Here is a 15,813-nt window from a genome sequence, read left to right as displayed (position 1 = left end):
AAGGGCCTTGGGGCAGGTCGGATGGACCGCTTCCTTGATGGAGGGTAATAACACCAGGAGAACCCTAAGACACATTCACTTCTCGACTTTTTTTTATTAAACATAAATATTCTCATCCCCAGATTCCCCTCCCCCACCTCCAGGGACAGTTCTCGCCCTATCCTCACTCCTTTTCTTCCAGGTCCACTTCTTCTTCTTTAAGGAAGATGGAAGGAATCAAGATGGTGGCCATCTTGGGTTCCCAGGGAGTGAAGGGCCATCTTGGCAGCACTTCCACTGGCCAAGCAAAGTGCCCTTCAGCACATGGCCTGGCCTGGCTACCATCTTAATCTGCTCTATGTTACCTTTCTTCTCAATGCATGTAGTCATCTCGAAATACCTTCTTTCAGTGTCTGGAAACAACTTCCATCCCTGCCCCTAACTCCCATCACCCCCTGTCTCCATCCCTCTCAAAGGGCCCATCTGCCATCTTGAATCTCTTTCCCACGCAGGGAGAGGTGGGCATAGTGGCCATCTTGCTCCCACTTGGGACGTTCCCTTTGGCTGAGCTGACTGTACATCAATGACCCAGACAACTGTAGCAATCTTTCCCTCCTCTCAATGTTCAATTTTGGAGGAGTAAGTTCGCCAACTTGTTCTGGTTCTTAGAAATCAGGACAAACCATTATGGCAAGTTGAAGACCCTAGGACTCTTCAGCTGGAGAGATGTCACACATGAGTCTGGAGACGTGGGTGGCTGGGTGTGGGGAAGGCAGCATATGGGAAGGGGGGAGTCCCGGGGGCTAGATCTGGGGGTCCAAAGGATGTGGGCTTGATGTAGCTGGTGAAAGCTCGTGGATGGGGTGTGGTGAGATAACCTGCCCTGGCTCTATACAGTCTGCAGGGAGGGACCACGCCCAGGTGCGGGTTGAAGTCATAGAAGGTAGGGGTCCCTGGAGGTCCAAGGGGAGAGGGGGGTGGCAGGAAGAGGCCTCCTCCAGGGGCTTCACCAAGGCTCAGGCTCACACTGACTCCTCGGACCTTGTAGTAACCGTTGGTTGGGTCCTGAGGGGACAAACGGGACTAGGTAAGCTGTGTGAGGGTATGTGGATGAGGGTCACTGATGGAGGAACACACTGAGATAGAGCCAGACTGACAGACGGACAAGAGACAGAAGCAGAAGCAGACAGAGACCCAGAGACAGAGAGACAGACAAATAGATTGATAGAAAGACAAAGTAAGACAGAAAAATAGTGACAAGAGACAAAGGGACAGAAGAAGATGGGCAGAGGAAGGTGGAGAGAGAGGGACATAGGCCTGCTGAGGGCTGGCGGTGTGGAAGGAGATGAGAGGGAACAAGAGAGGGACCAAGACATTCATTCATGCATCTGCCCTACAGTCAGGCCCTGCGCTGTGCTGGGACATCTACCACTAGGAGAGACCTGGCCCTGTCCTCAGGGAGATCCCAGGCCAAATGGGAAATGACAAATCACCAGACAGAGCCCAGAGGGGTCAGGGCTGTGAGGGGGGAAGTAGAGGCAGAGTGTCTGGGGCTGCGATGGTGGAAACACAGGAAGAGTGATAGGGCTTGATGGGGAAGCCCAGGTCAGAGTGGTCCTGGCTGTGAAGGATCCAGGCTGTGAGGAGGGAAGCACAGGCTTTCTAGAACAAGAAATGTCTGAGCTGAGACCGGAGGAATGAAGGGGAGAATCAGGTAGGGATGGGAAGGAAGGTGGGAATGTTTCAGGCCAAGAGGATAGCATGTGCTAGGGACAGAGGAGAGAGAGAAGTGCTCTGGACTGGAGCCTGGGGTCAGTGGGGCTGTCCTGAGATGGGACCCCAAAGGTGCGGCAGGTGTGGGGAGATGTAAGGCCAGTGTGGGACCTGGTAGGTGCAAGGGGCCTGGGGGAGGCACACAGGAGGCCTGAAACATGGCTGTGATGGGGAAAGCACAGGCAGAGTGAACCCTGATCTGGGGCCCAAGATAGAGGCCAAGGCTGGGACAGCTATGTGGGCACAGTCAGCAGACATGCAAACTGAGGCTGTGGAGGTAGGTGAGATGGAGGGGGGGCAGGGGAGGGGGGCAAGGCCCCGGTTCTGGGGACAACAGAACAAGAAAGGAGGGGACAGAAGCAGGGAGAGAGTTGGAGACCCAGTGAAGGGAGTCCTTCCCCTCGCAATGCTCACCTTGCTCTCCAGAGTTCCCTCCTCGTCCAGAACCAGGTCACTGTGGTCCGTGTGCACGATGGGGCCCTGGAGGAGAGTGCTTAGTGAGAGGGAGTGGTCAGAGGATCCTCCTGCCCCAGTGACAGACCCAAGGACCCTCAGCTGGACAGGGGAGGCCAGGCAGGAGGGACCAAGAGCACCAGGGAGCTGGGGTCTGGATTGAGGACAACAAAGGGCCCCGGGGACATATTGTGTCTAGGGAGTAATTGGTCAGGGGCATATTTGGACTTGGGGGACATTTGTGTCTGGGGTCACTGCTGGGACTAGGGCCCTATTTGAGTTTGGGGGTCTATTTGGGTCTGGGTTACTATTTGGGTTTAGAGGCATAGTTCAGTCTGTTCCTGGCATCCTACCCGGTCCCCGCCGCTGCCTGTCTCCTCCTCGGCGCCCCTCGAACTGGAGCCATCGCTGCTGCCTGGGATTCGCACCAGGTTCTTTTGCTTGGAGAAAGAGGCTGAGGCCAGAGACAGTGGGGTGGCAGAGGTAAGCAAAGGAGCAGGGTTATAGTTTGGGGAGATCAACGAGCAGGAAGAGAGAGGACTGGGGCGGATAAGATTGGGAAGCTGGGAAGATGAGAACTCTGGTCTGGGAAGGCAAGGAGCATGACCCTGAGGAGATGGAGTTAACACTTAAGGGAGGAACCAGGCCTGAAGGTGAGCCAAGGCCCGTGAGGGGCCAGAGAGGTGGGACTGGGGCCAGGTCCCAAGGCCCAGCCAGTCAGTGGGCAGGTGAGTGTGTGCCAGGGGAGGCGCTGGGGCGGGGCTTGGGAGCTGACCCTTGCCATGGCGCCAGCAGCAGAGGGCCACCCCAGTGATGACCATAAGGAGAGTCAAGGCTGCAGCAGCCACTCCAGCGACGATCTGCACAGTGGGCAGCAAGTCTGCAGGGAGAAGAGGGGGTGTCCCGAGGAGGGTGAGCAGAAGACTGAGGAGGAACTGGGGGACAGGGGCTCAGGGCGTCGCTTGGGGCTCTCTGGGTTCAGAAGGTCTCCAAGTTTGGGAATTTCCAAGGTTTGGAGTCCTCTAGCTTGGGGTCCTTGGATTTAAGGGCTCATGAATTTGGGGTCCCACAAGTTTAAACTCCATGGCATTAAGGAGTCTTTGAGTTTATAGGGGTTATTTGGAGGTTCCAGTTTTTGGGAGGCCTAAGTGTGAGGGGTCTCTCAGTTTAGGATTCCGTATTTGAGGTAATTTATTGTTTTTTTTGGGGGGGGTCTCAGGATTCAAGAGACTCATAGTTTTGAGGTTCGCAAGGTTTGGGACGTCTCTGCATTTGGGGGTCATCGGTCTGGGGATTGCAGAGCTTTTGCGGTTTGGGACCCTCAGATTTAGGGTCCTCAGGCCCAGGGTCTCACCTCGACGGCCCAGGCTGACCCGGGTGCCTCCCTCGCCCAACCGGTTCCGGGCACTGCAGTTGAAACCCCGGCTAAAGTCGGACTCCTGGGTTCCAGAAATGTGTAGCACAGAGATCAGACCCGGACCTTGTCCCCCGCGGCCTTCCGGAGCTGGGAACGTCTCCACCAGGAACCGACCCCTCGACCCCGCTGCCAGGAAGCCCTCATCCCAAGACCAGACCTGGGGGCACAAAAGAGGGAGGTCACTGAGGAGCCTGGGGAGGCGGGTAGAGGGCGGGCAGGGTGTCGGGAAGTCAGAGGTAGTCATGGCAGTTTTAGGGGTCCGGCTGGGAGGTCAGGGATCACGGCTGGGTGGGTCATGATTGCAGGGACATTTCCTTACCACGGCCTCTGGGGCGGGGGACGCGAAGACTAGACACTGGAGGCGGGCGGGGCCCCTCAGGGAGGCGGGAGCAGACTGCAGGGCGGTCACTATCGGGGGAGCTGGTTTGGAGATTGTGGACCAATCAGATGAGAGACCCCGCCTCCCCAAGGCGCGTCCTCAATGGGGCGGGTCAGACCTGGGGCATCCTCCAGGAGCCACAGCCAACCAGGCCACGCCCCTCAACTAACTCTGAACCCCTGGGAGACTCATTCACCAGGGCCCGCCCCTACCCAGGCCCCGCCCCCACAAAGCTCCTCCTCCAGAGGCCACGCCCATCCCGTTAGCCCCACCCACTCTGCCCGCTCGGCGTCCCAGGACCTGCCCCGGCCTCTGGAAGGCGCCGCTTTCTCACCATTCACAGTCAGCCTAGCCTCAGCAGCGCCACCCCCCCGGCCCGAGAGCCCCGGCTCAGCCCTGCACACGTAGTCGCCTGCATCCTCGGGCCCCACTGACGGAAGACGCAGCGTGGGCCCGAAGCCCAGCACCTGGGATAGGGAAGGGGCATCAGGGGCAGGACCTTGGGAGGAAGGCCCGTCCACCGCCAGCCACCGCCACAAGCCGCAGATCGGGCCTCACCTGCGTGCCCCCGCGGCGGGTCCAGGTTACCCGTGGGAGCGGGTTCCCGCGCCAGGCACAGCTGAAGGAGGCGTCTTCCCCCGCGTCTACCGACAGGGGCTCTGGCTTGGCCTGCAGAATTGGCCCGACTGGAGGAGAGTAGGAGTCACATGACCGGGGACGGATGCAACTTCTGACTCGGGATCAGCCACTCAGAAACGACGCCCTCAAGGGCCCCAGTATAGACCCTCTGTCCACGACTACTCTGCTCACTCGCCCAGCCCCGCCCTCGCCCCGCCCTCGCCCCGCCCCTGCTCCACTTGGAAGCTGACCCGGCGCAGCCAAACCCGACCTACAACCTATTCCGGCCCCACCCCCTCCCACAGCGGGTGGCAGCCACGCCCCACTCTAGTCCCGGGCTCACACGAGCTCTCCACTATGGCCACACCCACGGCCCCGCTCCAGCTTACACTGCACATCCAGCGCGGTGCTGCGGTTGGCGCTACCCACTGCGTTGCTGACCTCGCAGGACACCGGTGCGGTCAGAAAAGAGGCGTCCGCCACGACCTCCAACATTGGCCCGCGGGCCCCTAGCACCGGGGAGCCCCCCTTTGCCCACCTGCGAAGGAGGTGGGCTGTTAGAGTTGACCCAGCCCAAGCTCCCCCCAAGCCTGTGCTCCCGGCTGGGAAGAGGTGATCTTTGTCCTCACCTATAGCCAGTGACAGGAGGTTGGGCCGTGGCCTGGCATAGGAAAGTGACCTTCTCTCCCTCTTGCACAGTCTGTGGTTCTGCAGACAGAGTCACCACTGGGGGGTCTGTGGAGGTGGGTGAACAGTCAGCAGTGGGAAAGGACCTGGAACACCTTCACTGATGGCCTAGGAGTCCAGTTCCCAGCCCCTCCAACCCAGACGTCTGGGTCCCCAGTCCTCTCTTCCCTTTGAACTAGGAGTCCAGACCTCCAGTCCCCAACTCACCCAGGGACCCCAGATCTGCAGCTCCCTCCTTCCTCAGACCCTAGAGTCCAGGCCCCAACCTCCTCTTTCCCCCAGGACCTCAGCTCAGGGCCCAGGGTCCACCGCACTCACACTGCAGGCTCAGTGTGATAGCTGTGTCCTTCCCTGCGGGCAGGGCCTGGCTCCGGGCCCGGCAGACCAAGGTGGCTCCATCATCACGGCTGGAAGGGGTCAGGAATAAGATGCTCTCTACTGATCCAGTGGTCCCTTCCTTCAGCAGGGTCTGGAGGTTATCAATAATAATAATGATTTCATCTACCCCTGACATAGTGCTTACTATGTGGCAAGCACTCTTCTAGGCATTTATAGGGGTTACTTTATTTAATCCTCTCAATTACCCTATGAGGTGCATACTGCTATTATCCTCATTGTACAGATAAGGAAACTGAGGGATAGTGAGGTTAAGTTACTTACTTAAGATCAATCAACTAGCAAGTGGTTGAGGCAGGATTTGAACCCAAGTAGTCTAGTCCTAGAGTCCTTACCTTTAACCACATACCAAGGGTCCCAGCCCTTGAACCCCTGCCCTCCCATGACCTTTTCTCCTCCGGATGAGCCTGTGGTGGGAGTGGACCCCCCAAGTTCCCTGTGTGGGCAAGGGTAGCACAGGGCCTTGGATCTGACCTGGTGGAAGGTGGTCCCATCCAGCCGGACCCCATCTCGGAACCACAGCAGCTCAGGGGTGGGGTGGGCATCCCCATGGCTCCGACAAGTCAGATTCGCAGGAACCCCAGCAACCAGAGACACGGACGGGCCACCCAGCACCTGGGGGGCTTCTGGGGGCACTGTGGGGTGGTCTAGGGTCAGAGCTGGATCATGGGCCCAGAGACCCTGATCTTCCCAGCTCTAACAGACCACTCCTCTGGGTTCCCTGGACTCTGATACTCCCGGCTAGCACTGGCTGTCCCCCTGGGCTCCCGGGGGAAAGGGGGGCTGGGTCCTCACCCAGGACATGCAGTTGGGCTGGTCGAGAGCGGAGGCCTGCTTGTGTAGCCTGACATTCGTACGATGCTTGATCCTCTAGCTCCACGGGCTTAATGTGAAGGTCGTGCTGACCACTGGCTGCATTCCCTGATATCCAGTACCGGGACCATCCTGGAGTTGGGGGAGAGGCAATCGTGCCACGGTTCTGAGTTCCTGGCCCCAGGCCTCCATCCCCAGACGTCCCACACCAGAAAGACACTACCAAAAGTAGATGCTGGGCCAGAGAGACACTGACCCTCTCCAAATCCAGAGTCACTGCAAACTTGGGGGGGGGTAAAGTAGAAAAAAAAAAGCAAGAAAACAACTGCCATAAAAGTCAGCATGATGTTACAAATGACTACAATAAAAAAATAAACTAAGGAACAAAAGTCAGATTAGATGCTACCTCTGGGGTAAGGAGGGAGTGGGGGAAAGGAATAAGGAGGGCTTCCGGGGGCCTGGCAGTGGACCTGGGTAGTAGTTACATGGATGTCTACTTTATAATTATTTGGCAAATCTTCCATTTATGTTTTTTTAATATCTTTTTTTTTTGAGGAAGATTAGCTCTGAGCTAATGACTGCCAATCCTCCTCTTTTTGCGGAGGAGGACTGGCCCTGAGCTAACATCCATGCCCATCTTCCTCTACTTTTTACCTGGGATGCCAACCACAGCTTGGCTTTTGCTAAGTGATGCCATGTCTGCACCCGGGATCCAAACCGGCGAACCCCAGGCCACCGAGAAGCAGAATGTGCAAACTTAACCGCTACGCCACCGGGCCGGCCCCCCCATTTATGTTTTATGTGCTTTTCTGCATTTATTTATTTTCCAGTAAAAATAAAAATCCCCAAACCCTATGGGTCATCCTCAAAGAAGCTAAAAATTCAGGACTCCCAAATGTTTACTTGAGTCCATTAATTTTCCAAACCTGAAAATGTCAAAATCGAAACTTCACTAACATCCCAAGCCCAGCACCCTCACTATGCAGCCATCCCCTCCCTGAGTCGAGAGAACAGCCTCACCTGGCAGGTCCCTTTCACCCCCTAGAGCCAGCCCATCCTTAGTCCACTGAACCAGCCCCCGGTATGCGCCCAGGGCACAGGACAGCCGGGCCTCGTCCCCCAGCAGTACCACCAGGTCGTCGGGCTGCTGCAGGAAGTGGGGCAATCCGCCTAGGAGAATAGGGGGCAGCACAGCTGAGCTTAGCACATTCACCAGTTCCCTCACTCAGGACCCAGGAGTCTGGTCCCCAACCCCTTGTTCCCTCAGACCCAGAAGCCCAGGCCCCCAGAATTCTCCCTCAGACCCAGGAGTCGGAGCCCTCAGCCCCATCACCCCAGTAAAGCGGGGACTGGCAAACAATCTTCCCCCATATTTACTCACCCCCCATCCCCCTCCCCTCGCGGTACCTGCACGCCCTCTGAGGCAGAGAAAGAGGAGGAGGAGGGCGGGGACCAGCATCCTGAGTGTGGCCCCCAAGATCCCGCAGACTTGTTTTCACACTGGCTTCCCTGCCAACTCCTTCCTCGGCAGTACACCTCCCACCACTCTGGCCCAGAGCCCCCTTCGCCCCAGGCTGGACGCCCCCTAGTCTCCGGCCTGGAGGTTCCCGAGTCCGCTCAGCAGCAGCCTCCGACGCTCTGAAACCCGACCGGTTCCGCGCGCTGGCTCTGGGAGAGACCCCGGGAGGGCCGGATCCCGCTCACCCCGCCCCTGGGAGACCCGCCCTCTTCCCATTGAGAAACTCCCGAGGCCACGACGCGGATGAATGGGGGCATGCAGGGCGGGGTCCCCCCGGCGGGCCAGCGCCCCAGCCCAACTGGGGTCTGGGAGCCGGAACACCTGGGTTGAAGGAGGGGGTCCCGGCTGGGTTGGACACCTGCATCCTGCCAGGGTTGGCGGGGGGGGGGGGGCCGGGAGTGAGGAGGAGGGAAGCGAGGGAGTGGAAGAAACTTGCTCAGCCCAGGTCCTGGAGGGACAGCGCTGAGTGGAAACAGAGCTATAAATGGGAGCCCCTGGGGCCTCGCTAGTTTCCGCGCCCTGGGGAGGCGGGGCCAGAGGCTCCCCTCGGCCTGCGGGTCAGGAAGAGGGCACCGGGGGACCTGAGGGGTAGCTGGGACCCCTGAGAAGAGGGGGGTTCAGATCTCCCCACCCCAAAACCCCTCCTCAAACTATCCGTCTGCCTGCCTTGTTACCGCTGCAACCCAAAGCAGGCCCGAAGATCCAGGCCCCCAGCCCCTCCTTTGCCAAGACCCCGCAGTCCGGGCTCAGGCCGTGGTTGCCGGGCGACGGCTGGGCGGCGCGGGGCCGGGCTGGGGGCGGCAGGGAGGCTGGGAACCGCACAGCTTGTCCTGACGGCTGCTGCCGCCCAGCTGGGGCGTTCCCACGCTGCAGGCAGGCCAGTGCGCTGCGCAGCTGGCCGGGCAGGTGGGCGGGACCCCGAGCCCACTGAGGGGGACCTGGGGGCCTGGGACCCTGGGTCTGACATTCCTGAACCTGTAGGGACTGGGGGTCCACACTCAGGTTCTCCGTTGTTCCTGAGCTCAGATTCTTGCATCCCTACATGGCAGGGGCTTGGACTCCCAGGATTCTAAGTCTGTGGTTCAGACCTCTGTTGACTGAGACACCAATGGCCTGAATTGCTAGTTTCTGAGGAGTTGGGGACTCGACTAGGTCCCCTGCCTGTGGCAGGGTGCAGTTGGGAGAGGACGACAGGGGGTCAGAAAATCTGGTCTTAAGTCTGAGAGTTCAGTGGATTTAACCACCAATCTCTCTCCCACCCCCACACAGACCCAGGAGGATTTGAAAATCAACAGTGAACATCTGCCCTAAGTCCTGTGTGTATGGGGGGAAGGGTTGGAGGCCTGAACTCCTGGGTCTTTGGGGAGAAGGGGCTGCAGACCTGGACAACTGAGTCTGAGAGGGATGGATCCTGGGGGCCCAGACTGCTAGGCTTGAGGACTCGAACTCCTGGCTCCTGGATGTTGAAATAGGATGATGAGCTTGGGGCCAGGACTCCTGAATCTTGGGGAGGAAGTCAGGTAGTAAGGCTGTTTTTCCAGACACCTGACTTCACTTCCCCTTCCCAGCTCTCTGGGGCCACAGGCATAGAGCCTGAGGTCCCAGGAGCAACCAGAGAAGGAAAACAGCCAAGGTGGAGGGTGGAAGGTTTGTGCTAATTAAAGATCCCAGCAACTGACAGCTCTCGCCCTGGCCCCAAGGGACACCATCTGGTGAGGGCCCCTATAACAGAACCTCCAGCTCTGCATCCAGCCCATTCCCCAGGAGGTGTGGAGGGTAGTGGGAGAGGGAACGTGGGAGGAGGGCAAGGAGTCAATAACGGGAGGGAAGGAGAAAGACTAGAGGGAGCATCAAGGATGGAGCTGTGGGGGCTCAGGCCAGATGCTTCATCTGGTTCCTGGAGGAGGACCAGGGAGGGGAGTTGAGGGGGGAGAGAGAGAGAAAGCGAGCAGTTCCAATTCCTACAGGAGATAAGCAGGCAGAAGAAGCTTATCCCCTGTGAGCGTGTATGCGCAAACTGGGGTGGGGAGGGCAGGCCAGCCAGCATATGGTTGTCAAATTCGAAGATCTGACCATCTGAAGGACTCAGAGATGGAGAAACAAACACAAGAAAGAGACATAGTCAAAAGTTGACTGAGAGCAAACATTTATTGAGCTCCTGGTGTGTATCAGAGAGAGAGAGTATGGAGTGGAGGGAGATGAGAACAAAGACAGAAAGACAGAAAAACAGAAAAACAGACATGTAGAGGCAGATAGAGAGAGAGACAGTAAAATAGTTACAGGTTGATGGAGATGACAACACCTAACGGAGAGAGAGGGAGAGAAAGACACTGAAACGGAGAGGAGAGTCTCAAAGAGATGAGAAAGATAGAAAGATGTATTGAGACAGATAGAGGGAGGGGGAGAGAGACACAGAGGAGGAAAGAAGAGACTGGAGAGACAGAGGGAAGCTACATGAACTTGAGCTCCTCCGCTGGCTCAGTGCTATATGCACACTTAGTGCTGGGGGTCTTGCACCCTGCCTTTGACTCTCACTCACTCTGACTGCCCTGCACTCTGCACACTTACACCTTAGACACTCTTACACACTCACACACTCTGCACATGCTTTCACAGGTCACAATTCACTCTCACCTTCCCCACGCTCACACACATGCTCACACGCTCACATGCACTTCACACACACACTGCACATAGGTATCTGCACTCTCCCAGTGTCTCACACACACTCTTGCACACTCCCCAGCAGAGATATCTGGTGTCACCATGGGCTGATATCTACTCCAGGAAGGAAGGGGCTTACCAAGGTCATGTACCAGGGCAGGGAAGAGCCGGCCGGCTCCCTGCTCCCCACGCTGAGCTGGGACTGCCTGGGTCTGACTACTCCCCCTTGTCCCTGGCCCCAGCCAGGCCCTTGGGGTCATGGGGGCTAGGGAGGCACCAAGGAATGTGCCTGGCATGTGCTGACAGGGGATTTCATGTTCCAGCTCAGCCGGGAGGAGCCTGCTGGGCAGAGGCCTGGAGCTGGGGACCCGGGAAGGAGCCTGGGGGAGGGAGCAGTGTGAGGAGGAGACCAAGCTGGGTCCGAGGACGGCCCCAACTCAGCCCCTGACCTCATCAGCCTCATCGCTCTCCTGGGCTCATGGGGTCTGCTGGACTCTGAACAGCGGGTCCTCCCTGAGGTGCTGTGAGCGGTGGGAGGAGAGCAGGGCTGGGGGTGGCAGGATAGAAGAAAGAGAAACAGAGACCAACAGGGAGGGAGATAGAGACTCAGACAGAGAGCGAGAGAGAGAGAGAGAAGGAGAGTGTCTTAGACAGGGAGACAGAGATAGAGAAAGACAGGGGCGGGAGGAAGGAGAGTGGAGGGTACTTATGGAGGGAGAGAGAGATAGGAAGGCAGAGAGAGAGAGAGACTTAGGGGAAGAGAGAAAAACAGAGAGAGAGGAGATGGAAAGAAAGAGACAAAGAGAAAAGCTAGAGACAGACATAGAACGAGGGACCAAGAGACAGACAGAGGCAGACGCAGGGGGCAGGCAATGGGCGCTTGGGGCTACAGGCAGAGGACATGGGATGGCCCTGAGGATCCCCGTCAATGCTCCCCTGCTCCTCATGGGGCTGCTGACCACAGGTGAGTGGGATCCTGGCCTTATGACCCAGCACCAAGTCGCTTTCATTTCCCACCCACGTTCTCCAGACAGACCCTCTGCTCTCTCCTCCTGACCCCCCTGTGTCCCCAGGCCTGGCCCAGTTGCCGATCCCTGCCTCAGCCCCCCGAGGCTTCTGGGCTTTGCCTGAGAACATGACGGTGGTGGAGGGGGCCGCTGCGGAGCTGCGGTGTGGGGTCAGCGCCCCTGGCAGTGCTGTGCAATGGGCCAAAGATGGGCTCCTTCTCGGCCCTGACCGCAGGATCCCTGGCTTCCCGCGGTACCGCCTGGAAGGGGACCCTGCTAGAGGTAAGGGGTCAGAGCCTGAGACCCTGAGCCACCAGCAGAGGCTGACCGTGGCCCTGATCTTGGTCCCACCTGCAGGTGAATTCCACCTACACATTGAAGCCTGCGACCTCAGCGACGATGCAGAGTACGAGTGCCAGGTCAGCCGCTCAGAGACGGGCCCGGAGCTCGTGTCTCCCAGAGTGATTCTCTCCGTGCTGGGTATGGATGAGAGACCCCCCAGGGCCCAGGAGGCTGGACCCCAAGCCCTCTCCTACCCTGGGATCCAAGAGTCCAATCCCTTACCCAAGGCCAGGGGCGCAGAACTCATTTCATGAGCAATGAGCCCCAAAGCCCAAACTCTCATCTCCCTCTTGGAGTGGCCTCTCACCCCAGACCCTTTCTCACCAGTGCCCCCCAAGGTGCTTCAGCTGACCCCCGAGGCAGGGAGCACGGTCACGTGGGTGGCTGGACAGGAGTACGAGGTCAGCTGTGTGTCTGGGGACGCAAAGCCAGCACCTGACATCACTTTCGTCCAGAGTGAGTGTGGGTGAATTGGTGGGGGCAACGTGAAGCCCCGGGAGTGGGAGGGGATGTCTCCCTGCCAGTGACCTCCCAGGGGCCCAGAAAATACGACATTCCTGAGATGAGGATGCACGAGCAGGCCTGGGGAGATGCCGGGGACAGTGTGGGACCCTGTGGATGGGAGGGGACATCAGGGAGAAACACCCAGGAGATGGCAGGACTGCTGGTCTGGGACTCGGGGAGAGGCCGAAGCTCCACATGGAGATATGAGTGTCATTGTTGGTGCAGAAACAAGGAGCTGAGGTAATGGGGTGGAGGTGATACAACCCAGCAAGGAGGGGAGGGGAGTGGGGAGACTCAGGCCCCAGCCCTGAGGACCCCAGTATTCAGCGAGGCTTGGAGATGTGGAGGGGACAGAGTTAGTGCTTTTCCCCCAGAGCCAGGAGGGAGGGAGCAGAGTGTCTACCCTGAGAACTTCCAGGCCATGCTCCCCAAGGTCTATGTTGGGTGGAGCCTGGCATTCCTCCAGCCTTCTTGTTACCCAAAGGTGGACAGGTAATCCCGGATATCTCTGCTAACGTGAATGCGGGGTCCCAGGAGAAACTCTTCACCACAGAGGCCAAAGTCAGGTACGGATGTTGGGATGCCCTCCCCGCCATGATGACCCCCAAACTTCTCCCTGAAAACCCCATATCCTAGGGATTCGAGCAGGAAAGCCTGGGCCAGGTATGAACACCTGGGACCCAAGTCTTCACCTGACACTCCAAAACTTTGTTATGGGAACCCCCATTCCTGAGTATCAAACACAAAGATTTTGGCCAGGTGTGGGCCTCTGGAACCCCAGTTCTCACTGCTGACCCCCTAAATCTCTTCCACGAAATTCCAGATCCTAGAAGAAACCAGCATAGAGACTTAGACCAGGTGTGGGACGTGGGACCCCCACTTCTTCACCCTGACTCCCTAAATTTCAGATGATGACTCTGACTCCAGAATCCCAATTTCTCATCCAGGGTGACACCCCAGAGCTCGGATAATGGGCAGTTACTGGTCTGTGAGGGGTCCAGCCCAGCTTTGGACACCCCTATCAAGGTCTCAGTCACCATGAATGTTTTGTGTAAGTGGGAAACTGAGTCAGCTGTGGGCACTGGGAATGGGGAGCGGGAATCAGGGAGCCTGGGGGGGGCACAGGGATTATGGAAGATTCAGACTATCAAGGAGAAACTGGGGGGGGGGGGCGCAGTTCAGAAGCAGGTTGAGAAGCCTGGAAAGAACGGATGGGCTCCCCAGGCCCACTGAATGACTCCTGCTCCCCAGTCCCCCCAGGACCCCCTGTCATTGAGTGGCCGGGCCTGGACGAGGGGCACGTGCGGGCAGGGCAGACCTTGGAGCTGCTGTGCATGTCCCGAGGCGGGAATCCGCCAGCCACACTGCAGTGGCTGAAGGTGAGGGCAGAAACAGCCACAGGGGTGGGGCAAAGGGCAGGGGCCAGGAGCTGGCCCTGAGCTGGTTCAGGGCTGTTCTGTCTCCAGAATGGCCAGCCTCTGTCCACAGCATGGGGCACGGAGCATGCTCACTCGGTGGCCCGCAGCATGCTAGTGATGATGGTGCGGCCGGAAGACCACGGGGCAAGGCTCAGCTGTGAGGCCCACAACAGCGTATCTACAAAGATACAGGAACGTGGGGTCATGCTACAGGTCACTTGTGAGTCCTGGTGCCAGCTGCCCATCTGTCAGTCCACGCCCCAGAGAACCATCTGTTTGTGCCCCCAAATCATGCCTGTCTGATGCCAAAGACCTTGGCATCTGTCCCCGGTCTCTTGTCTATCTGGGCTGGCCTGTGAGGAATCCAGCCCAGCTTGGCATCTCTCCTCCGCCCATTGTCTCTGCAGTTCCCCCCAGCGCCATTACCATCCTGGGTTCTGCATCCCAGTCTGAGAACAAGAACGTGACGCTCTCCTGCATCACCAAGTCTAGTCGCCCTCGCGTTCTCCTGCGATGGTGGCTGGGCTGGCGGCAGCTGCAGCCCACGGAGGAGACGGTCATGGATGTGAGGCGGGAGCCAGGCTCCTGGGTCTGAGGGAGGAGGGAGCTGAGGGCATGGCTCCTGGATCTGGGAGAGGAAGGGTCTGGCAGCCTGGACGCCTTGGTCCTTGGGGAGCATGGACTGGGGCCTGGGCCTCCTGGGTCTGACAAGGAGGGGATGGAGACGCTTCATATGTCCCTGCTGGGGTCTGGGGTGGACCCAGGTTTCCGGTGCCATGGATGGGGGTACCCTAGTCCCCAAGTCTGAAGCTCACTCCCTGCCAGGGCCTGCATGGTGGCCACATCTCCATGTCCAACCTGACGTTCCTCGTGCGCCGGGAGGACAATGGTCTGACCCTCACGTGCGAGGCCTTCAGTGATGCCTTTACCAAGGAGACCTTCAAGAAGACGCTCACACTGAACGTGAAATGTGAGCCCCACCCATGCCTGGGGGTGCCCCACGCCTTAGAGACCCCGCCCAAGGCTTCAGCCCAGAGAGAAAAGCCCCTCTTCCCGGCTCTCCTCCAGATCCTGCCCAGAAGCTGTGGATCGAGGGTCCCCCAGTGGGGCAGCGCCTCCGGGCTGGGACTCGGGTGAGGCTGGTGTGTTTGGCCATTGGAGGCAACCCAGACCCCACCCTCACCTGGTACAAGGTCGGTGTCAAGCAAGGGCTGTGGGGTGGCCAGGAACGTGGCAAAGGATGAAAGCCCTGTCTCCTCCAGAGTCTTGGGAAATCTTGCAAAAACCTGAATTTGGTGAAAAATACTACAGATTTTGAGTTTGGTCAGGAAATTGAAAAAGACACAAACGCCATGAGAATTAAATGGAGTCCTAGGAAAATTCTGGGAATTCTGGGAAAACAGTGTGAATTCTAGAATAAAAGAAGGAATTCTGGATCAGGATCGGGAATTCTAGAGAAAAGCCAATTAATTTCATTAAAATTCAAGGAAATCCTGGTGAAATATCAGAATTCAGGTGAAATGACAGGAATTTTAGGGAAAAACTAAGAATTCCAGGAACAAAGACAATGATAGTCTGAGCAAAGGCCCGAAATTTGGGGGAAGGACTAGTATTTCCACATAACATTTGAAAACCCATTACATTAAATTGAATTCTCGGGATTTGTGAGTAAGAAAGTGAAATTCTATTAAAATTAAAAGACCTTCTGACAGAATTCTAGGAAAATCCAAGCAAGTTAGGGAGCTAGTGGAAATTCTGGGGGGAAAGACTAGGAATTATAGGAATGAAATGGAATCCCACTTAATTAGATGGAATTCTAGGGAAATCCCAAGAACTTGGGCAAT

At 57.8% G+C, this 15,813-nt stretch overlaps 2 protein-coding genes across 3 annotated transcripts in view; one reads left to right on the top strand and one right to left on the bottom strand.

Moving 5' to 3' along the window:
• Positions 1–74: 74 nt before the first annotated feature.
• Positions 75–8,203, bottom strand: KIRREL2 (kirre like nephrin family adhesion molecule 2). Of its 2 annotated transcripts, XM_014733052.3 has the most exons (15): positions 7,923–8,203; positions 7,536–7,685; positions 6,498–6,647; positions 6,177–6,337; positions 5,625–5,775; positions 5,249–5,354; positions 5,009–5,157; positions 4,560–4,687; positions 4,336–4,468; positions 3,942–4,042; positions 3,560–3,779; positions 2,981–3,085; positions 2,559–2,659; positions 2,167–2,232; positions 75–1,044 (listed from the first exon to the last, which is right to left on the bottom strand). In XM_014733052.3, the coding sequence occupies exons 1-15, from the start codon at positions 7,972–7,974 to the stop codon at positions 709–711; spliced, it is 2,109 nt and encodes a 702-aa protein (XP_014588538.3). In that variant the 5' UTR covers positions 7,975–8,203; the 3' UTR covers positions 75–708. The 2 variants fall into 2 exon arrangements, with proteins under 2 accessions (XP_014588538.3, XP_070079017.1); XM_070222916.1 differs by lacking the exons at positions 3,942–4,042; positions 4,336–4,468 and having other exon boundaries at positions 7,923–8,101.
• NPHS1 (NPHS1 adhesion molecule, nephrin) overlaps positions 8,157–15,813 on the top strand; it is a 20,678-nt gene continuing 13,021 nt past the window's right edge. Inside the window, exons 1-11 of the mRNA XM_023649593.2 lie at positions 8,157–11,662; positions 11,772–11,987; positions 12,063–12,185; positions 12,375–12,503; positions 13,036–13,117; positions 13,499–13,602; positions 13,803–13,930; positions 14,018–14,189; positions 14,377–14,534; positions 14,795–14,939; positions 15,038–15,162. Coding sequence (XP_023505361.2) covers positions 11,407–11,662; positions 11,772–11,987; positions 12,063–12,185; positions 12,375–12,503; positions 13,036–13,117; positions 13,499–13,602; positions 13,803–13,930; positions 14,018–14,189; positions 14,377–14,534; positions 14,795–14,939; positions 15,038–15,162 — 1,638 coding nt within the window. The 5' untranslated portion in view covers positions 8,157–11,406. The remainder of the gene's footprint in view (positions 11,663–11,771; positions 11,988–12,062; positions 12,186–12,374; positions 12,504–13,035; positions 13,118–13,498; positions 13,603–13,802; positions 13,931–14,017; positions 14,190–14,376; positions 14,535–14,794; positions 14,940–15,037; positions 15,163–15,813) is intronic.

This window comes from Equus caballus, chromosome 10, assembly GCF_041296265.1.
Source record: "Equus caballus isolate H_3958 breed thoroughbred chromosome 10, TB-T2T, whole genome shotgun sequence".
NCBI classification, from domain to species: domain Eukaryota; kingdom Metazoa; phylum Chordata; class Mammalia; order Perissodactyla; family Equidae; genus Equus; species Equus caballus.
Note: the sequence above shows the minus strand (reverse complement) of the source record. Positions and strands in the feature narration are given on the sequence as shown.

Excerpts from the sequence above, each read along its gene's own strand:
- KIRREL2 (XM_014733052.3), bottom strand. The coding sequence starts at position 7,974 with ATGCTGGTCCCCGCCCTCCTCCTCCTCTTTCTCTGCCTCAGAGGGCGT. Across the intron at positions 5,776-6,176 it reads ATGGGACCACCTTCCACCAG|ACCCTGCTGAAGGAAGGGAC; the intron begins GTCAGATCCAAG and ends GATAACCTCCAG. Across the intron at positions 5,158-5,248 it reads CCTCCTGTCACTGGCTATAG|GTGGGCAAAGGGGGGCTCCC; the intron begins GTGAGGACAAAG and ends CCTCCTTCGCAG.